We start from the raw sequence: 15902 nt of genomic DNA, 5'->3' as shown, positions 1-15902 counted from the left end.
ATATGTATCTCAGGTTGGACAGTCCAAAATACAGGGCTTTTGCATTAGTGAATGTTCAAAATCTAAACCTTTGAAGTGCAAAACATCTGGGGTTTTGAGTACATTTTCAAACTCTAGAGTTGTATTCTGCAAGTGCTGATCACATGCACCTTCTCGGGATGTTTGCAAGCGCTGATCATATGGCACCTCCTTGGGAGGTCCACTTGTAGACAGATAGCTGGATCCAGTCCCAGAACTGACATGGAATTAAGATTTAGCTTGAATGAACTGGCTCTTGTAACTCTAAGCGTACTATATTGCAGAACAGGAAGGGCATCCAAACAATACCCCAAAAAGTTCTTTTAAGATCAGAAACATCAAAGTAAAAATAATTCAACTGGTGAAAAAGGTAATAAGACAAAACACCCTGAAAGCTAACAGAAAGGGAGATTTTCTTCTTCTTTTTCTCTTTTTTTTCTTCTTCTTATTCAGAAATAACGTACTGACAGAGGAACCTGCTGAGGCCTCAGAAACTCCTCCCTTGTGCCTTTTCTCTGTCTTTGCTTTTGGCACAGTTTTAACTTATGAGTGCTATGGTTTTGGCTAACATTGTCAGCCTTAATGATATGATATCATTTCTTTTATGAAAAGGAAACTAGTTGAAATTAAACTATGGTACAGCTGTATCAAGTATGTGGACATATTTTTAGTGTCTAATGAGGTTCCTGATACAAAACAGAGCCCTCTAGGACTTGCTGACGTCTATAACCTATAATTACCGTGCTTTTGTTATTACATGTACATGGACTTCACATTATAGTACACTGTGAGTGGTGCATGTGTGGATGCCTTGACAGTATCAAAGGCCATGTACTAAGTCCTTCTTCCTCACTGAGGCTTATAGGTTATCGCTCCTAATGAAACAGAAATACGTTTCCAAGATGAACCATCATGAGGGAGGATTACACCTGAAAAAGTATCCCTAATGTCCACTGGCCTTTCTAGAGGTTGCTTTCTAAACATAGTAATTGCTTTAGTGTGGATTTCCTGGCTGATGTGGTAAGAATATCTTTTCTTAAGAGTTTTAACAGCGGTGTGTGTGTGTTATGGACCTACGTTGATGGCAGCATAGTATAACTAGCCCCAAAGGAAAACAAACAAACCCTGCCTAAAAATCACTGTACAATTACGTTAGCAATGCTTTGTGTCTGAATGTTCTCCAGATATGTTCACTTTTTTCTTTCTTTTCCTCGGCTTCTGTGATTATTAATTTATATCTTGAGTCCTCCTTCAATGTTTATAAATCATTTAAGTACTATTTTACAGGCTAAGAAGATGCAAGAGTGCAAAAGCCCTTCTTGTGGATAAGTGTTGTGCTTTCAGACATATAAAACGAGATTTTTTTTTTTCTTAAGGGACATAGACACATACATGTAAGCAGGTTAAATAGGTGCTTTTCATGGGACATGTTTCATCTCATTGTAACACAGATATCTAGAACAGGTTAGATGAGTCCCATGGCAGAATTTCCCCTTTCTCCTCAGTGACAACAGTAAGAGTTTGGCCACCTATCTCAGTGGGAAAAGAATGTATTTTAGATTTGTGAGATGATGGTCACTCTTGATGTGCAAGGTTCTCCTCAAATTACTTCTGAACAGCCTTACTAATTAATCAGGGACAAATAAAGCTAGCTAGGGTGAATCCCTATAACTGAGAGGGGAATTTGGCATTTGGCACTTTAATGAAGTTTGCAGGTCTGTACTTTAATAAAGACTTCAGTCCTCTTCACATGCATGAGGGAAAAGTTCGTTATGTGAATGTGAGAAAACTGTTTTGGCTCTTCTAGCCTGAAAAAAAGCCTTAATGATGAGCTAAATGTAAGTAGGTGTTTTGGAAGAACTTCAGAGGACAAACTTTCAGAGATTTAAAGGAGCTCAGACTTCCCTGCAGAGATTTTTTCTTTTTGAAAATGTATGTGTAAGTACTCTGACTTACATAGCTCAGATTATTAAAAACAAAAGAACCCCCAGAACAGTAGCTGAAGCTTGTGGAAACAAAGAACTTTTCCATCTTTTCTGAATTTGGCATTTTAGTGTTGGCTGATGTAGTTGTTTGTGCAAACCCCATAAATAGCCTAGATATGTTACTGATACCAGACATAATATTGCTTGTGTTAAATCTCTTATCAAGTTTGTATCTGGCTGCCAACCAGCTTAATAAAAAGCTGATATTTATGTTCTTTAACAATATAGCAAGTGACCTTCATGGATTTTGTGATTTCATGAATGCTCTTTGTGGTTTCATGTTGATTGTAACTGATAGATATTGTAAGGAACACAGTCAAACCAGCACATAGTCATTAATTCCAGACATAATTTAAAAATATGCTAATCTGACTTTTAAAGTAACCTTTAGCATATGCAAATATTTGGACTACCCATCTTTCATTTTGCTACCTTTGTGGGTATCTCTGAAGCAAAAAACCCAAAACCAACCAACCAACCAAAGAAAAATTAAAAAAACTGGGTCAACCCTCTTAGATCTTCCATTCCAAATCCTGATGGAGCTGAATGTATAACTTGGATGTAGTCTTCAAGATATGTCAGTCCATGACGTTGCCTTTATGTCTAGAGCTTTCTGAACATGAAAGTAGGGTGAAGCTGGCCCAGAAGACTGCTGTCAGGAGGTTAGGTCACTCCAGATGTACTGCCAGCCATATGCTCAGGGAAGGATGGCATTTACCTCCCCCCAGGAAGGAATTGTGAGAAAATGTAGCAAGAGCCACTGGCAATAACTAGGGCTATGATGGGAGGGGAAGATGAAAAAGGAATGCTATTATTTGTGGGAATAGAAGGATTCCACGTTGTTGGCATGTCCTGCCAATGTGGCGCAACCTACCCTGGTGCTGCTGTGGGTTCAGCTTTGCATGATCCAGGCTGGTAGAGCCTGCACCAGATTCTGGTCTTGAGGCACTGAGAGTATCCCCTTACGGCCATTAAGACAGAAGGAGAATAAAATCAAAGGGAATCAGGAAAAGCCTCCACACTCATTATAAAAACAAAACTGTGCTAGGAAACATGATGCGTATTTCTTTTAATCAAAAGCAGGAAGACATTTGGAGCACTTGGGGCCATCGATTGCCCTCCGGCCCATGGCGGAAGTCCCCGGTGATGTCAATGGGAGCTCTGCACGCGAATAGCGGGGGCATGGAGACGCCTTGGTGTACCACTGCAGGGAGTGTACCAAGAAAGGCTGTAGCTGGACTTTAAAGCCTACCAAGAGCAGCCAGAGTATTCAGTTGACTTTTATAGAGCATTTCATTGACTTATCCAGACACAAACGCGCATTTCCATTGAAGAAGAAGAAAAGAAGCAAAGTGTGTTGTTTTGTGCATGTTTCCTGTCCCTGCCTTTCGATGGGCAGGAATCCTGCAAGGTCTGAGCTGCACAACCCCCACTGCCTCAGTATTGGCATCAGTCAGTGGTGACACTGTGTCTGCAGACAGCACCGGTAGTCCCCAGAACAGCTCTTCCTCACACTTGTAATGATCTGGAGATTATGATACAGGAAACTACTTTGCAAAGTTTGCTGCTTTGGGGCAGGAGCTCTTAATTTTTTGACAAAGACAAATGAGTCTTGGGAGAGTAGTAAATCCATTTGTGTGGTGATGTTAAAGGGTAGGTGACCTCTTCTGTGGCTGTAGCCCCTGAAAAACAAAAAAGATTCTTTTCACCATGCTACAAACACGTTCATTCTTGGTCTTTCCTTGAATCATATTGCAGAGGAAACGTCAGCCTAACAAGTCCTTAGGGTATTTTTTATTACATATGCATCCTCTATTACTCATAAGTTCCTTTTGCGATCTCTGTGGATATTTAACACCTATTATTAAATAAAGCACTGAGGTAGTCTTTCATTTCAGAATGTTTGTGCAACAGTTTCATTAAATATCTTTAAGACTTTTTTTTTCTGTATCCTGGGGTACATTTGAAATACTCTGCCTTAGGATTCTCCATAGTATAAATTTGAGCAGAAATTGATTCTCTTCCTGCTTGATGTCTCAAACAGAACTATTATTGCATAACATAAGAAAAGAAGATCCCAAGGGCAGAACAGTTCTATGACACTGGGAAGTGCAGTTCATTCTTTTGAAAGAGAAACAAAAGTAGTGCATTTGAAGAACTACTTGAGTGAACAAAGGTCAACATGCAAAAGTCTGGGATCAGAACACTTTAGTAAAGTAATACAATTTAAGGTTTTATAAAGGGTCAGTCTTGCTAGCTTTACTGATTTCTTTTCCAAGAAAGATGTCCATTGTTGTTTGTAAGATTTTTGACTCGGTGAAAATAATAGGATTTGCCTGAAAAAACATTGGAGCCGTAGATAAGCACAGAATTAAGATCTGCATGTTCCACTTTTTTAAGAGTTAAAAGCCAAACCTTATGTGAATTTTGAGGGAGTTTCTGTGCACTGGGAGTCAGACCGAACCTTCAAATCTGAACACCTGCAAAGAAGATTTGGAGCCAGAGCCTGTGGCTTGAGCCCCTCTTTGTTAAGCAACCCAAACAATAGCACTAGCAGCAATGTTCCCTGTTCCCAGCGCAAGCTATTTATGACAATGTCATTTGTTAAAAGGATTGTTCAAGGGACGGTAAATTACTCTGCCAAGCTTTAGTTATTGAGTCAAGCAGAATGAATGTTTTCCTGGCATTTTCATTTACCTTGTCACTTACAAAAGAGACATATAGGTATTGTGATAGTGGGAAGCACAAGAATAATTAACTCTTGCTAGTCTGTATTCTCCGTGTTGAAAATATGGTTGGATAATCACAGTAGATTCTTTCTGCTGGTGAAGTCAACATTTTTTCCATCCATTTCCTTGCAGACAGCAGGAACATGTAGTCTTTAGGTCTTTCCTGATAAATGAATTTCAGTCATAGAATGTCCTGAGTTGCAAGGACTCACAAGGGTCATCTAGTCCAACTTCTCTCCCTGCACATGACAACCCCACAGTTCACACCATGTGTCTGAGGGTGTTGTCCAGACTCTTCTTGAGCACTGTCAGGCTTGCAGCTGTGACACCTCCCTGAGGAGCCTGTTCCAGTGCTCCACCACCCTCTGGGGGAAGAACCTTTTCCTAATGTCCAACCTAAACCTCCCCTGGCACATATTCCTGCCATTCCCTCAGGTTCTGTCATTGGTCACAAGAGAGATCAGCACCTGCCCCTCCTTCTCCTTCCCTTGTGAGGAAGCTGTAGCCACCATGAGGTGTCCCCTCAGTCTCTTCTTCTCCAGGCTGAAGGAAACAAGTGACTTTAGCTACTCCTCATACGGCTTGCCCTCCAAACCCTTCACCAACTTTGTAGCCCTCTTCCAGACACTCTCCAGTAGCTTTATAACCCATTTATACTGTGGTGCCCAGGACTGCACACAGTGCTCCAGGTGAGGCTGCACCAGTGCAGTCCCTTCCCATCTAATTATGTTTCCTTGTGATAATAAAATAGAAATGGCCTGAAATAAGAAACAGATCCCTAAGCAGTAGAGATACTGCTGTAATGGTAAAATTGTACTTGAAACTCTCCTGGATTTTAAAGGAGATACCAAAGTACTGCTATTGATATTGAGCAATGTTTGTTGGTTTGTTTTTTTTCTTCAGATATTCAATAGTATTGTGCTAAACTTGTTTAGATGACAATAAACATAAGAGTCATTTGAGGACATGGTCTAGCTTTCATTACAAACAGGATTAGTCAGTTCTTTCAAGACTGTATGCACCATTGCAATTTCTATAAACTGTCTTAAGGGATCAGATATTAACCTTTTCTTTTTTTTCTCTTGCAGATACAAGCAATCCATTTGTAGAAATGCACAGTGATATACCAAAAATAATACACATGATTGTGGGAAGAGAAATGATCATTCCATGCAGAGTCACAGCACCAAACATTGCTGTTACTTTAAAAAAGGTACTTCAAGCAAAGCATGTTCTGAAGGTGTTATCATGCTTTTTGTTTGTTTGTTTGTTTGTCTACTACTATCGTAGTGCTTTTAAAATATTCTAACAATTTTGTATTTCTTAAACAAGGTTTTTGGGTGTCAGTGTGTTCAGAAATATTGCAACTCTGAAGGCTTCATCTCATATGTCACAGAAGGGCTTCCTCAAGTTGCTTTTATTGGATGAGAGTTTTCTGAAGAGACTTAAACTTTTAATACCATTTTATTAAATTTTTACTGACAAATGTTTCTTAAGCCTAGGAAGTTTTTTTTTGTTAGGAGACTTCCTCCCACATCTTCCCCTGCCCTTCCTCCCCTTTCCTCTTCTGTCCTCTGCAACAGCTGGTCCCTGGAGACTTGCTGGGGCTGTACAAGGATCTCTGCAAGCCTTTGCCCTTCCTCAGTCCCACCACTGACTTCGCTGCTTCCTTTTCCATATGAGTGCACTTATCATCAGACAGGCGAGGGCTTCTCCTTGTAAGGAAACTTGTGCAGGGTTTGAGATGATGAGGACAGTTTTAGAAAATCTAGACAATTTTAATGTTTCGGGGAAACCATTTATTTCCTAGGTTCCTTGAGAGTTACACAGACAGCTAACTGACCTATATGCCTGTAGTAAAGTGCTTAGTACCAAGACAGAGCACAGCTCTTCTTTTTCTAAAGTTCATTTGTTTGGCTTAGAAATGAGGTGGAGGTGCCAGTGATGTTTGGTTTCTAAATAAAAGGTGTTTGGTACATAGCAGCATAAATGTTCATCATTGTTACAAGGAAAATAAATTTGTCTCTTTATAGAATAGCATGCAATTGCCAAACAGTACCACCTTAAAATGCCTATCTAGATCAATACAAGTCTTTGATTCCTCTTTGGCTGTAGAGTTTTACACAAGCCACAGACTTGATCCGGTGTTTTAACGTGATCTAGAGGTTTACAAATAGATACTGATTTTGCCTCTTGTTTTCCACCTGTTAAATCTCGTGAAAGAAAGCAAAATACAGAGAAAATAAAGTAATCTGATCTAGGATGCTACTCTGTGTGTGTATGCAAACATGTACATGGTTCTCCTGCAAGAAGTGCACCATGAGATTCTGTGGCTGTAGAATCAAAAGTAAATGAGATTTAGCTTTCCATAGTGTGGATTTTGTCAAGTGGGAACTTATCATGCTCATCTACAAGAAGTGCTGGAAGGATGATCTGGGGAACTACAGACCTACCAGTCTAACCTCAGTGCCAGGGAAAGTAGTGGAGCAGATTATCCTGAGTGACATCACATGACGCATGCAAGAAAACCAAGTCATCAGGCCGAGTCCACGTGGGTTTATGAAAGGCAGATCCTGCTTGACCAACCTGATCTCCTTCTACAACAATGTGACCCACCTAGGAGATGAGGGAAAAGCTGTGGACGTTGTGTTCTTAGACTTCAGTAAAGCCTTTGACACTGTGTTCCACAGCATTCTCCAGGAGAAGCTGGCAGCTCATGGCCTGGATGGGTGTACTCTTTGATGGATAAAGAACTGGCTGGAGGGCTGGGTCCAAAGGGTTGTGGCGAACGGACCCAAATCCAGTTGGCAGTGGTCATGAGTGCTGTTCCCTAGGGCTCAGTACTGGGGCCAGTTCTGTTTAATAACTTTGTTGGTCATCTGTACGAGTGGATTGAGTGCACCCTTAGCAAATTTGCAGATGACACGAAATTGGGTGGCAGTGTTGATCTGCTGGAGGGTAGGAAGGCCATATTGAGGGATCTGAACTGGCTGGATGGAAGGGCTGAGACCACTGGCAGGAGGTTTAACAAGGGCAAGTGCCGAGTTCTGCACTTGGGTCGCAACAACCCTGGGTAGCTCTACAGGCTTGGGGAAGAGTGGCTGGAAAGCTGCCTGGCAGAAAAGGATCGGGGGGTGTTGATTGACAGCTGGCAGAATATGAACCAGCAGTGTGCCCAGGTGGCCAAAAAGGCTGAGAGCATCCTGGCTTGTATCAGGAACAGTGTGGCCAGCAGTAATCATCCCACTGTACCCACGCTGGTGAGGCCCTATCTTGAATCTTGTGTTCAGTTTTGGGCCTCTCATCATAAGAGGGACATTGAGGTTCAGAGAAAAGCAACGAAGCTGGTGACGGGTCTGGAGCACAAGCCTGATGAGGAGCAGCTGAGGGAACTGGGGCTGTTTAGCCTGAAGAAAAGAAGGCTGAGGGGAGATCTTATCACTGTCTACAACTACCTGAAAGGAGGCTGTAGCATGGAGGGTGTTGGTCTCTTCTCCTAAGTAGCAAGTGATAGGACAAGAGGAAATGGCCTCAGGTTGCACCAGGGGAGGCTTAGATTGGATATTTAGAAAAAAATTCTTCATGGAGACGGTGGCGAAGCAGTGGAACAGGCTGCTCAGAGAAGTGGTAGAGTCACCATCCCTGGAGGTGTTTAGAAGTTGTTCTTAAGAACACGGTTTAGTGCGAGTTAGGTTATGGTTGGACTCAATCCTGAGGGTCTCTTCCATCTGAAATGATTCTATGATTCTATTCTGTGGTTCTATTTGAGCACTGTATTGTAGCATTTGAAATTTCAGCATATTAAATTCCTGACTGTCAGAATTTAGGTTTCTCTCTCATTAAACAATATAAGAAATTTTTTTTCTCCTTATTTGGAGAACATTGAGACATGTCTACTCTCTGGTTTTGTATCAACTTCCCTTTAGTTTGGTCTTGTAGTGTAAGATGCATCTTTACATCATCAAAACCAGATGTAATACACTGGGAACGAGAAAGAGGAGGTGGAGCCAAGTCTTGAAAGAAAGGATTCGTTGCTTACATGTTTTGCATTCCAGGAAAAATTAATCCCAGAAATTCCTGAAGTATGTAAGCTACAATTACATCATATCTTTTTTTATCATCTGTGACACCCACGTATGAAGATTCCAGCAAGTTTTTGCTCACATAGCAATTAAAAGATGTTTTAAATGCATTTCACAGCTGCAGGCAAACTGCTTCGGGAGAGACGGCAAAAGCTCTTATGTGTTTTCCATTTAGCAATAGAGGAAGAAGTCAGTGTCCCCATAATGCAATCCTCTGGAGCTAGAAAGAAAATTCCAGCATTAGAGTAATTAAATTCTGCATTCTATATTCTCGGAAAATCAAAATATAGAATATTTTGGTAATTTCTCTGTTCTAAAAGGACTCATTGGGACAGTTGCATGAACACTGCCTGCAGCATTTTGTTCCTCTGCATTGCTATTTCTTAGTTTTAGTGGACCAGTGTGGGGAAGTTTCATTGTCCATCTTCAACACTACGAATGATTTTTTTACTAAAACTGCATCTTTACCGTACTCAACCCTTTGAGGTACCGTGTTTCTCTAACTTTCAGGATGAACATCTGTGCAAATTAGATTCTTTAGCATGGCAATCATATACAACATGGGAGGAGTCTTGAAAATCAAGTAGTTAATAAAACAGGGATTGGGAAATGGGGATGGAGCTTTTCATTCCTATTTCAAATCCAGCCGTCAGGTCCTGTTATAATCTATATTTGGAACAGCTAATGGCCCTTCTTCATCATATGAAAACCTGTGAAATAAATTTATAGTTTTGATCTAATGCTTAATAGACAGATATCCAGAGCCTCTGAAACCATCATTCCTATCAATATGATTTTGGCAGCCTCATTTAAGATACCTAAAATCAGACAAACCCTATTGCAAATAAAGTATACATTTCTCTTGCCTCTTCATTTGGTCTTATCTTGCTAAACAGAGAAAGCATCACCTTTTTGGTACAATGGTTTGATCCCTCTGTTTATTCTTATTTTGGCTTCTCTGTCATAAAGTCAAAAATGACATTCACAGGAATAAAGGTAAATGAGCTTCTGCATAAGAAATGAAAAGAGTTAAAAAAACCAAGGATGCTGAGAGTCACACACTTGGACAGTCTGAATTCTTGATAATGCCACCTCATCCTTCCCAGATTAATGGAAAGAGGGACATGAAAGACAAGTATTCAAAACTCTAATGTACATTTTTACTATACTTTCAGCTGGTTCTTTCTAACACAATCTGCTTTTGGAGACATGGGGAACCACAGCTTGACTAAGTACACTTGGCCATATGTATATACAGAAAACATTGTGGTAGTACTGTGTTAATGTTACTGGGTACCAAAAAAGGTTCAGTGACTGGTGCTGAACAAATAAGGAGGCACAGCTTATACCAAAAGAAACTGAAGCTTAGTTAGAAACAAAATACAAAGAAGGTGAAAGGCCAAGACTGCACTGGGATCCACAGTGATGTGGTTCATGCAGATAAGTATGTAGACAGTAAATTCCATGTTTACTGCAGCTGTCGCAACACATTGATTCTTTGAATGCTTCTGACTATCTGCTGGTATCCATCTGTAAGCTATTATTTTAGTTGGATTTATCCTCTGCTGCTTCAGGGGAGATCTCACTGTTCCAGCACTCTGTTTCTTCACAGGTTTTCTGCTTCTCTCTGTGTTGACCAAATGGCCAAATTTTTTGACAAGGCCCTGAACTACATTGGCCCTGCTTTGTGTGTGGGAGGGACCAGTTGACCTCTAGAGGTCCCTTCCAATCTAAATTATTGTGTGATTCTGGGATCATCCATCCTGTACCATTTTTGCAGTGATCATCATGGTGATGACGCTGTGTCTCTAGATGGTTGCCTGGAAGTTGGTTTAGGGTGCAGCAAAGCAATCATGCTTCTCTGAGAGTGGGAAACAGGTCACCTGAACCAGTGGGGCTGGCAGGGGAGAACAGCATGGAGAAGAGTTGGGTAAGAAACCAAAGCAAGCAAGGAGAGAGCGTTGAGCTGCGAAGGGCCATCAGGGTGAACACACAGCCTCCACTCTTGGTTTCTTCTGAGACAAAATCCTAGTATTTCCACCCTATGAAGGGGCTTGTTGCAGCATCCTGTTTCCCTGACTTTGCCAGCGACAAGCAGTGTCACGGTGGTCTTCCACTACTCATAGACTTCAGTTTTCTAAAGTATTCTGTGCAATAAATTTAAAACGTCCATTTATGCTTTCATGTGTGAGTGTGTGAAACATTTTAGTCTCAATGTTGCAAAACACTACACAAAAACATGTAACTCTAGCTGGTTTTTGAGGGGTGTCAGATCAGTAAACTGTGCAGGCAAAGATCTGCCTCCAAGGCAGGTGAACCTATTGTATATACAGACAACCAACAACATTCGGTGTTGCAAAGCAGGATCATATTTATTAGATGAGCACTTTATTTACAAGCCCCATACACTTCTGGGTGATTTGGTTACTTTCCCATTCCTGCAGTAAGGCTAATATAAATTCAGTAATCCATCAATGAACTAATTAATGTGAAGTTAATGCTTTCCCTTGGAAATGTCAGTCTAGGGAGGCTCTGAAGCTCGGACTTGTCTCTTCCTTTGTGGGTCTGTATGAAAACCTATAGAGGAATATGCTCAGAAATAGTTTGGTTTCCATGAAAGCAGCAAGAGGATAAATTCAGTTGAAGCCATGGAAAGCAAAATTATGATCTACTTTAAACCAAAGCCTGAATATTTGTTTTATTTAGAACAGGAATGGCAATGGATCTCTTAGAGTACAATATGCTGTTGAATGGTAGCCAGCAGTCTAGAAAGTAATGGGTTTTATTTGTATGTGTGTGTAACACACGTTTCCCCTGCAATTTGCATGCTTATTATAGCATCTTATCAGTTGTTGTAAAGATAAGGAATTCTACCACAACATTTTGTGCTCTGTAATTACTGTTTGTTTGATTCACTGTGCACTTCTGCCAGAGGAAATGGCAAGAGATGAGTGGAAGTGATCTCAAGGGCAGCTTTTGGTGTGCACTGAGCAGACAGCACCAAGGGTTCCATGTTTTGGAGAGACGCTGTACCATGCAGTAGGGTGCTGGGCAGCCATGCTTTCCCCAGCCTCTGGCAGCCTCTGGCAGCCTCTGGCAGCCACACATGCTGGGTTTGGCTGTAGGAAGGAGAGGGCTGGCCAGCATACAAGTCCTCTGCTCAAATAAAGGGGAAGAAAGAGAAGAAGGGGACATAGTGAGACTGGGTGCACAGTGAGAGGTGATGGGCTGCAAGGTGCTTAGTTGACCCAGAAGTCTTTGCTTAGGGAACTAATTCACTAATTCACTCAAGCTCTATGTGCCATCTTTAAAAATATGTTTTTATTGTGAAAGCAGGCTTTGTAAAAGGAGAGTCACATCCAGGCTTTATACTTGTGGCTGATCTCTGTGTTATCCAAATGGTGGCATTTATTCTGTTGATAAGGCATAACAAAAGAGATGATGTGAACAAAAAAGAGGTCTTGTCTAAGCTTCAATGCCTATGTCATGCTTTGTTTCTTAAGGTTTTCTTGATACCTTATTAAAATGGGGCTTAAAACTCGAAGGATCCTAACATAAAATGTAATTTTTACTGCTGACAAAGTGAACACTTGATCCCATGTGGCAATATTTTAGCCTTTCTTAGATTTCAGGCCTTAAATTTAAAAACACTTGATGGCTTTATGCTAATCATTTGTTAGGTCCTCAACTTCGGAGAGATTTAGAAATGCCAATTTTTTTTAAATGTGCTGAATACTTTTTTTTCTGTGGAAATGTGATGTATCTAGTGTTTCAAGATGTCGTCTCAAAATCCCTCGTCAATATGACTTTCTTCATTCAGTATGATCAGAAGTTTCCAACAGAAGTACCTAAGGAACCTAAGGAAGTTGTGTGGTTTTAAAATTTGCACTTCATATTATACATAATGACTTAGAGATGTGTATTCTGTCACTTGTCAGCTTTGGAACTGCCATTCTTGTCCTTAACCTTTTTTTTTTTCCTTTTTTTTTTTTTTTTAACAGTCCAGTCCTTTAGACAACATAAAAGTGAGAAGCATCAGATTGAATCCTGGCAGGAGTTCGTTAAAGCCACAAAATGACAGCAAATTAAGTCCATTTGTCACCTCCATTCAAAAATCTGTATTTGTGTCTCATTGGTGAAACCAGGATACTTAATTGCAAAGGTTTGCCAAGATGAGCACTTTAGCTGCCAAACAGGAGCCAACAGAATAGCAGTCCAAGCACTGAGGCTAATGACAGTGTCAGTCTATTGTGTCATAAATTACATCCTGTTATAAATGATGAAATCTTGGAAACAAATAAAACATTCACATTCTTTACCCAGATTTTTCCTCTATTTTGTGATGAAAGTCTGACTTGAAAAAACTGCATAATTAAATGTCATCCTTTCTACTTTGATTGGCATTTTTAGGCTGTTTTTTTTTTGTGGTTTGTTGTTGTTGTGTGTGTTTTGGTTTTTTTTGTTTTTTTTTTTTTTTTTTTTTTGTTTGTTTGTTTGGGGTTTTTTTTGTTTTTTTTCCATTCCTTTTTATTAAGCTGCTTTGATTAGGCAGGGATATCAAACTCATTTTCACTGGGAGCCGCATCAGCCTCATGGTTGCCTTCAGAGGACCGAATGTAATTTTAGGACTATATAAATGTAACTACTCCTACAGGCCTAAAATTACATTCAGCCCTTTGAAGGCAAACGCAAGGCTGATGTGGCTCCCGGTGAAAATGAGTTTGACATCCCTGTATTAAAGAATAGCATGAGGATGAGTTGTTTCTACAATGTGTTTGACACTTCCAGATTCCACGTGAAACCCTAATTCCTGATGGCAAGACAATAATTTGGGACAGCATGAAAGGCTTCAGAATACCCAAAGCAACCTACAAATTCATAGGGCTCCTGAGCTGTGAGACAACCATTGGTGGACACAAGTATAGCACAAAGTACCTAACACACCGAGAAAGTAAGTAGTGTTCTCCACTCATCTTTGCATTAGGCACTCTGCCCTGGCGATGTTATTCACTTTTCTTTCTCTTCATCACATACAGCCAACACAATTTTTGATGTCCAGTTAAGCACTCCACGTCTTGTCAAGCTGCTGAAAGGTGACAGCCTGGCAATTAACTGCACTGTCACCGCAGCTTGGAACACCAGAGTGCAGATGACGTGGACTTATCCTGGAGAGGTGAGTGCTGTGGTTGAAATAAAGAAACCAGGGTTTTCCCATAGATCACACTGCTTCTAGCATCTCAGGAGGAATTTTGCCTCCAAATGCTTGCCATGCTTCACATTCCATTGTTTCGACCCTTACTGACATGTCTTTAAATGTTTCTCTTTTATTTCTTTCCTGGTGCTTAATTGCATGAGGAACGTGTTCACATGGTGTACTCTGGTAATACTGCATAATCATGAGCAAACACTAGAACTGTTTCATCCCTGGGAGCTTCTTTTCAATCTGGAGAAATGTTAGAAATATATCTACACAGGCAAGGGCTCTCTCTTGTGACAAAATTTTTCAGTGAGTTGCTCTTTCTCAGCATATCCATTTAAAAGACTGGCAGACAGTCAGGCACCCGACTCGAGTGTGTTTAGAAAAGATATTTTGATTTAGCTAGCCAAAATCTCATTTGTTAAGTGTCACATGAACAATCCTCTTGTTTTGACAACCACAGGAATGATCTTGAATGTGCTTCTCCTCCCACCGCATTGGGAGCATCCTCATAAATACTTGTCACTTACAGAATAACTGCCAGGGAGTCCATGTAAAGCTGATAAAAAAATTTACATTATTTTAAGGTTTACAACTCCCATTCCTTTCATGTCAGTTTGATTTATGCTGATGATTCAAGTCAAGAACATTTATTATGTCACTCATTGTACCTAATCACAAGCTGAAATTATGATTACATTATATAGGGAAGATTAATGCAATCATTTATTGCACACTGTAGCCATTTTCCTTGGCATTTTTTCATCTCAGAAATAAACAACTTAGCAACGAGAAATGCTCCAAATATATTACATTACTCATTGGTCCCTTACCAAGCTCTAGCTGAGCACCACACTTGTGAAATTCTGCTTTGTTTTTATTTGGATAATAACTGAAGGGTGCTCAGTGTTTGTGAGACACCAGTGATGTCCTGGGTTAAATAAACTTTGATGCTGAAGGCTGAGGGCGAGTTGCAGGAAATAACTCCTCAGACTCACATTATCTTCAGTTCCACCCTGTTATTCCCTTGCCAAATCTTGTTCCTTTTCTGTTTATACCGTTTCCAGAATTCTCCCCTCTTGTCTGCCCTCTTCTTATATATATCCACTGCTTATGGATGCTGAATCCAGACACCAAACTATGTGCTCCTCTTCACATCACAGCTCTGGGGATTTTTATGAGCAATGCTGGTCAAGGACCAATGTGGAGTTGGGTTTGTTGCTGTGGCAGGCTGTACAGAAGGGATGATCTTCATTTGGAAAGAACTAGTTTGGGTGTTATCACAGCTTTGGTGAAGATAGGAATAAATCGCTATGCTACTTTCGATTTTTATTTTTTGACCCTCTGGAAATGTTAAGTGTATTTTGTATGTCAGTGCTGTCCAGAGGGATCTGGATTTTTTTATTAAGGTATGGTGGCAGTATTGTAAAATAAAAATTTTAATAATAATGAAAATTGGTTTGATTACACTCTTACTTGTTGATTTTTGCTTTTATAGACACGGAAGAGAGGTTCTATAATGCAGCGCATTGACCAGAGGAATATAGAAGCCAACATTTTTTACAGTATCCTTGTTGTTGACAAAGTGCGTGATATTGATAACGGCCAATACACCTGTCACGTGAAGAGTGGGCCATCAATCAAGGCTGTTAACACAACAGTAATTGTTTATGGTAAGAAATGTTGCAGATTTATAGAATACTGAACGCTCATCTACCAAGCTCAGTCGTGCAATAACTTTACACCTTGACACAAAATGGAAGTGAATTTATTGCATCTTTATCATAGTCAGAAAAAGGAGGGAGACAAAAGGCAATATGTGCATTTTCTTCCATGACTGGTTTGTATTGTTGGCAGCAGATATGTTAATATTCAGTTTGGTCATTCTTGT

General features: G+C 40.3%; 1 protein-coding gene across 4 annotated transcripts in view; it reads left to right on the top strand.

Annotated features, from left to right (window-relative positions):
• The window catches only part of FLT1 (fms related receptor tyrosine kinase 1), a 119372-nt gene that overhangs the window by 21119 nt on the left and 82351 nt on the right, over positions 1-15902 (top strand). For all 4 annotated transcript variants that reach the window (XM_065830275.2, XM_071804556.1, XM_071804549.1 and 1 more), the window contains exons 4-7: positions 5821-5945; positions 13603-13765; positions 13851-13987; positions 15510-15684. In XM_065830275.2, coding sequence (XP_065686347.2) covers positions 5821-5945; positions 13603-13765; positions 13851-13987; positions 15510-15684 — 600 coding nt within the window. The remainder of the gene's footprint in view (positions 1-5820; positions 5946-13602; positions 13766-13850; positions 13988-15509; positions 15685-15902) is intronic.

The sequence above is a fragment of the Patagioenas fasciata genome, chromosome 1 (genome assembly GCF_037038585.1).
Source record: "Patagioenas fasciata isolate bPatFas1 chromosome 1, bPatFas1.hap1, whole genome shotgun sequence".
NCBI classification, from domain to species: Eukaryota; Metazoa; Chordata; class Aves; order Columbiformes; family Columbidae; genus Patagioenas; species Patagioenas fasciata.
Note: the sequence above shows the minus strand (reverse complement) of the source record. Positions and strands in the feature narration are given on the sequence as shown.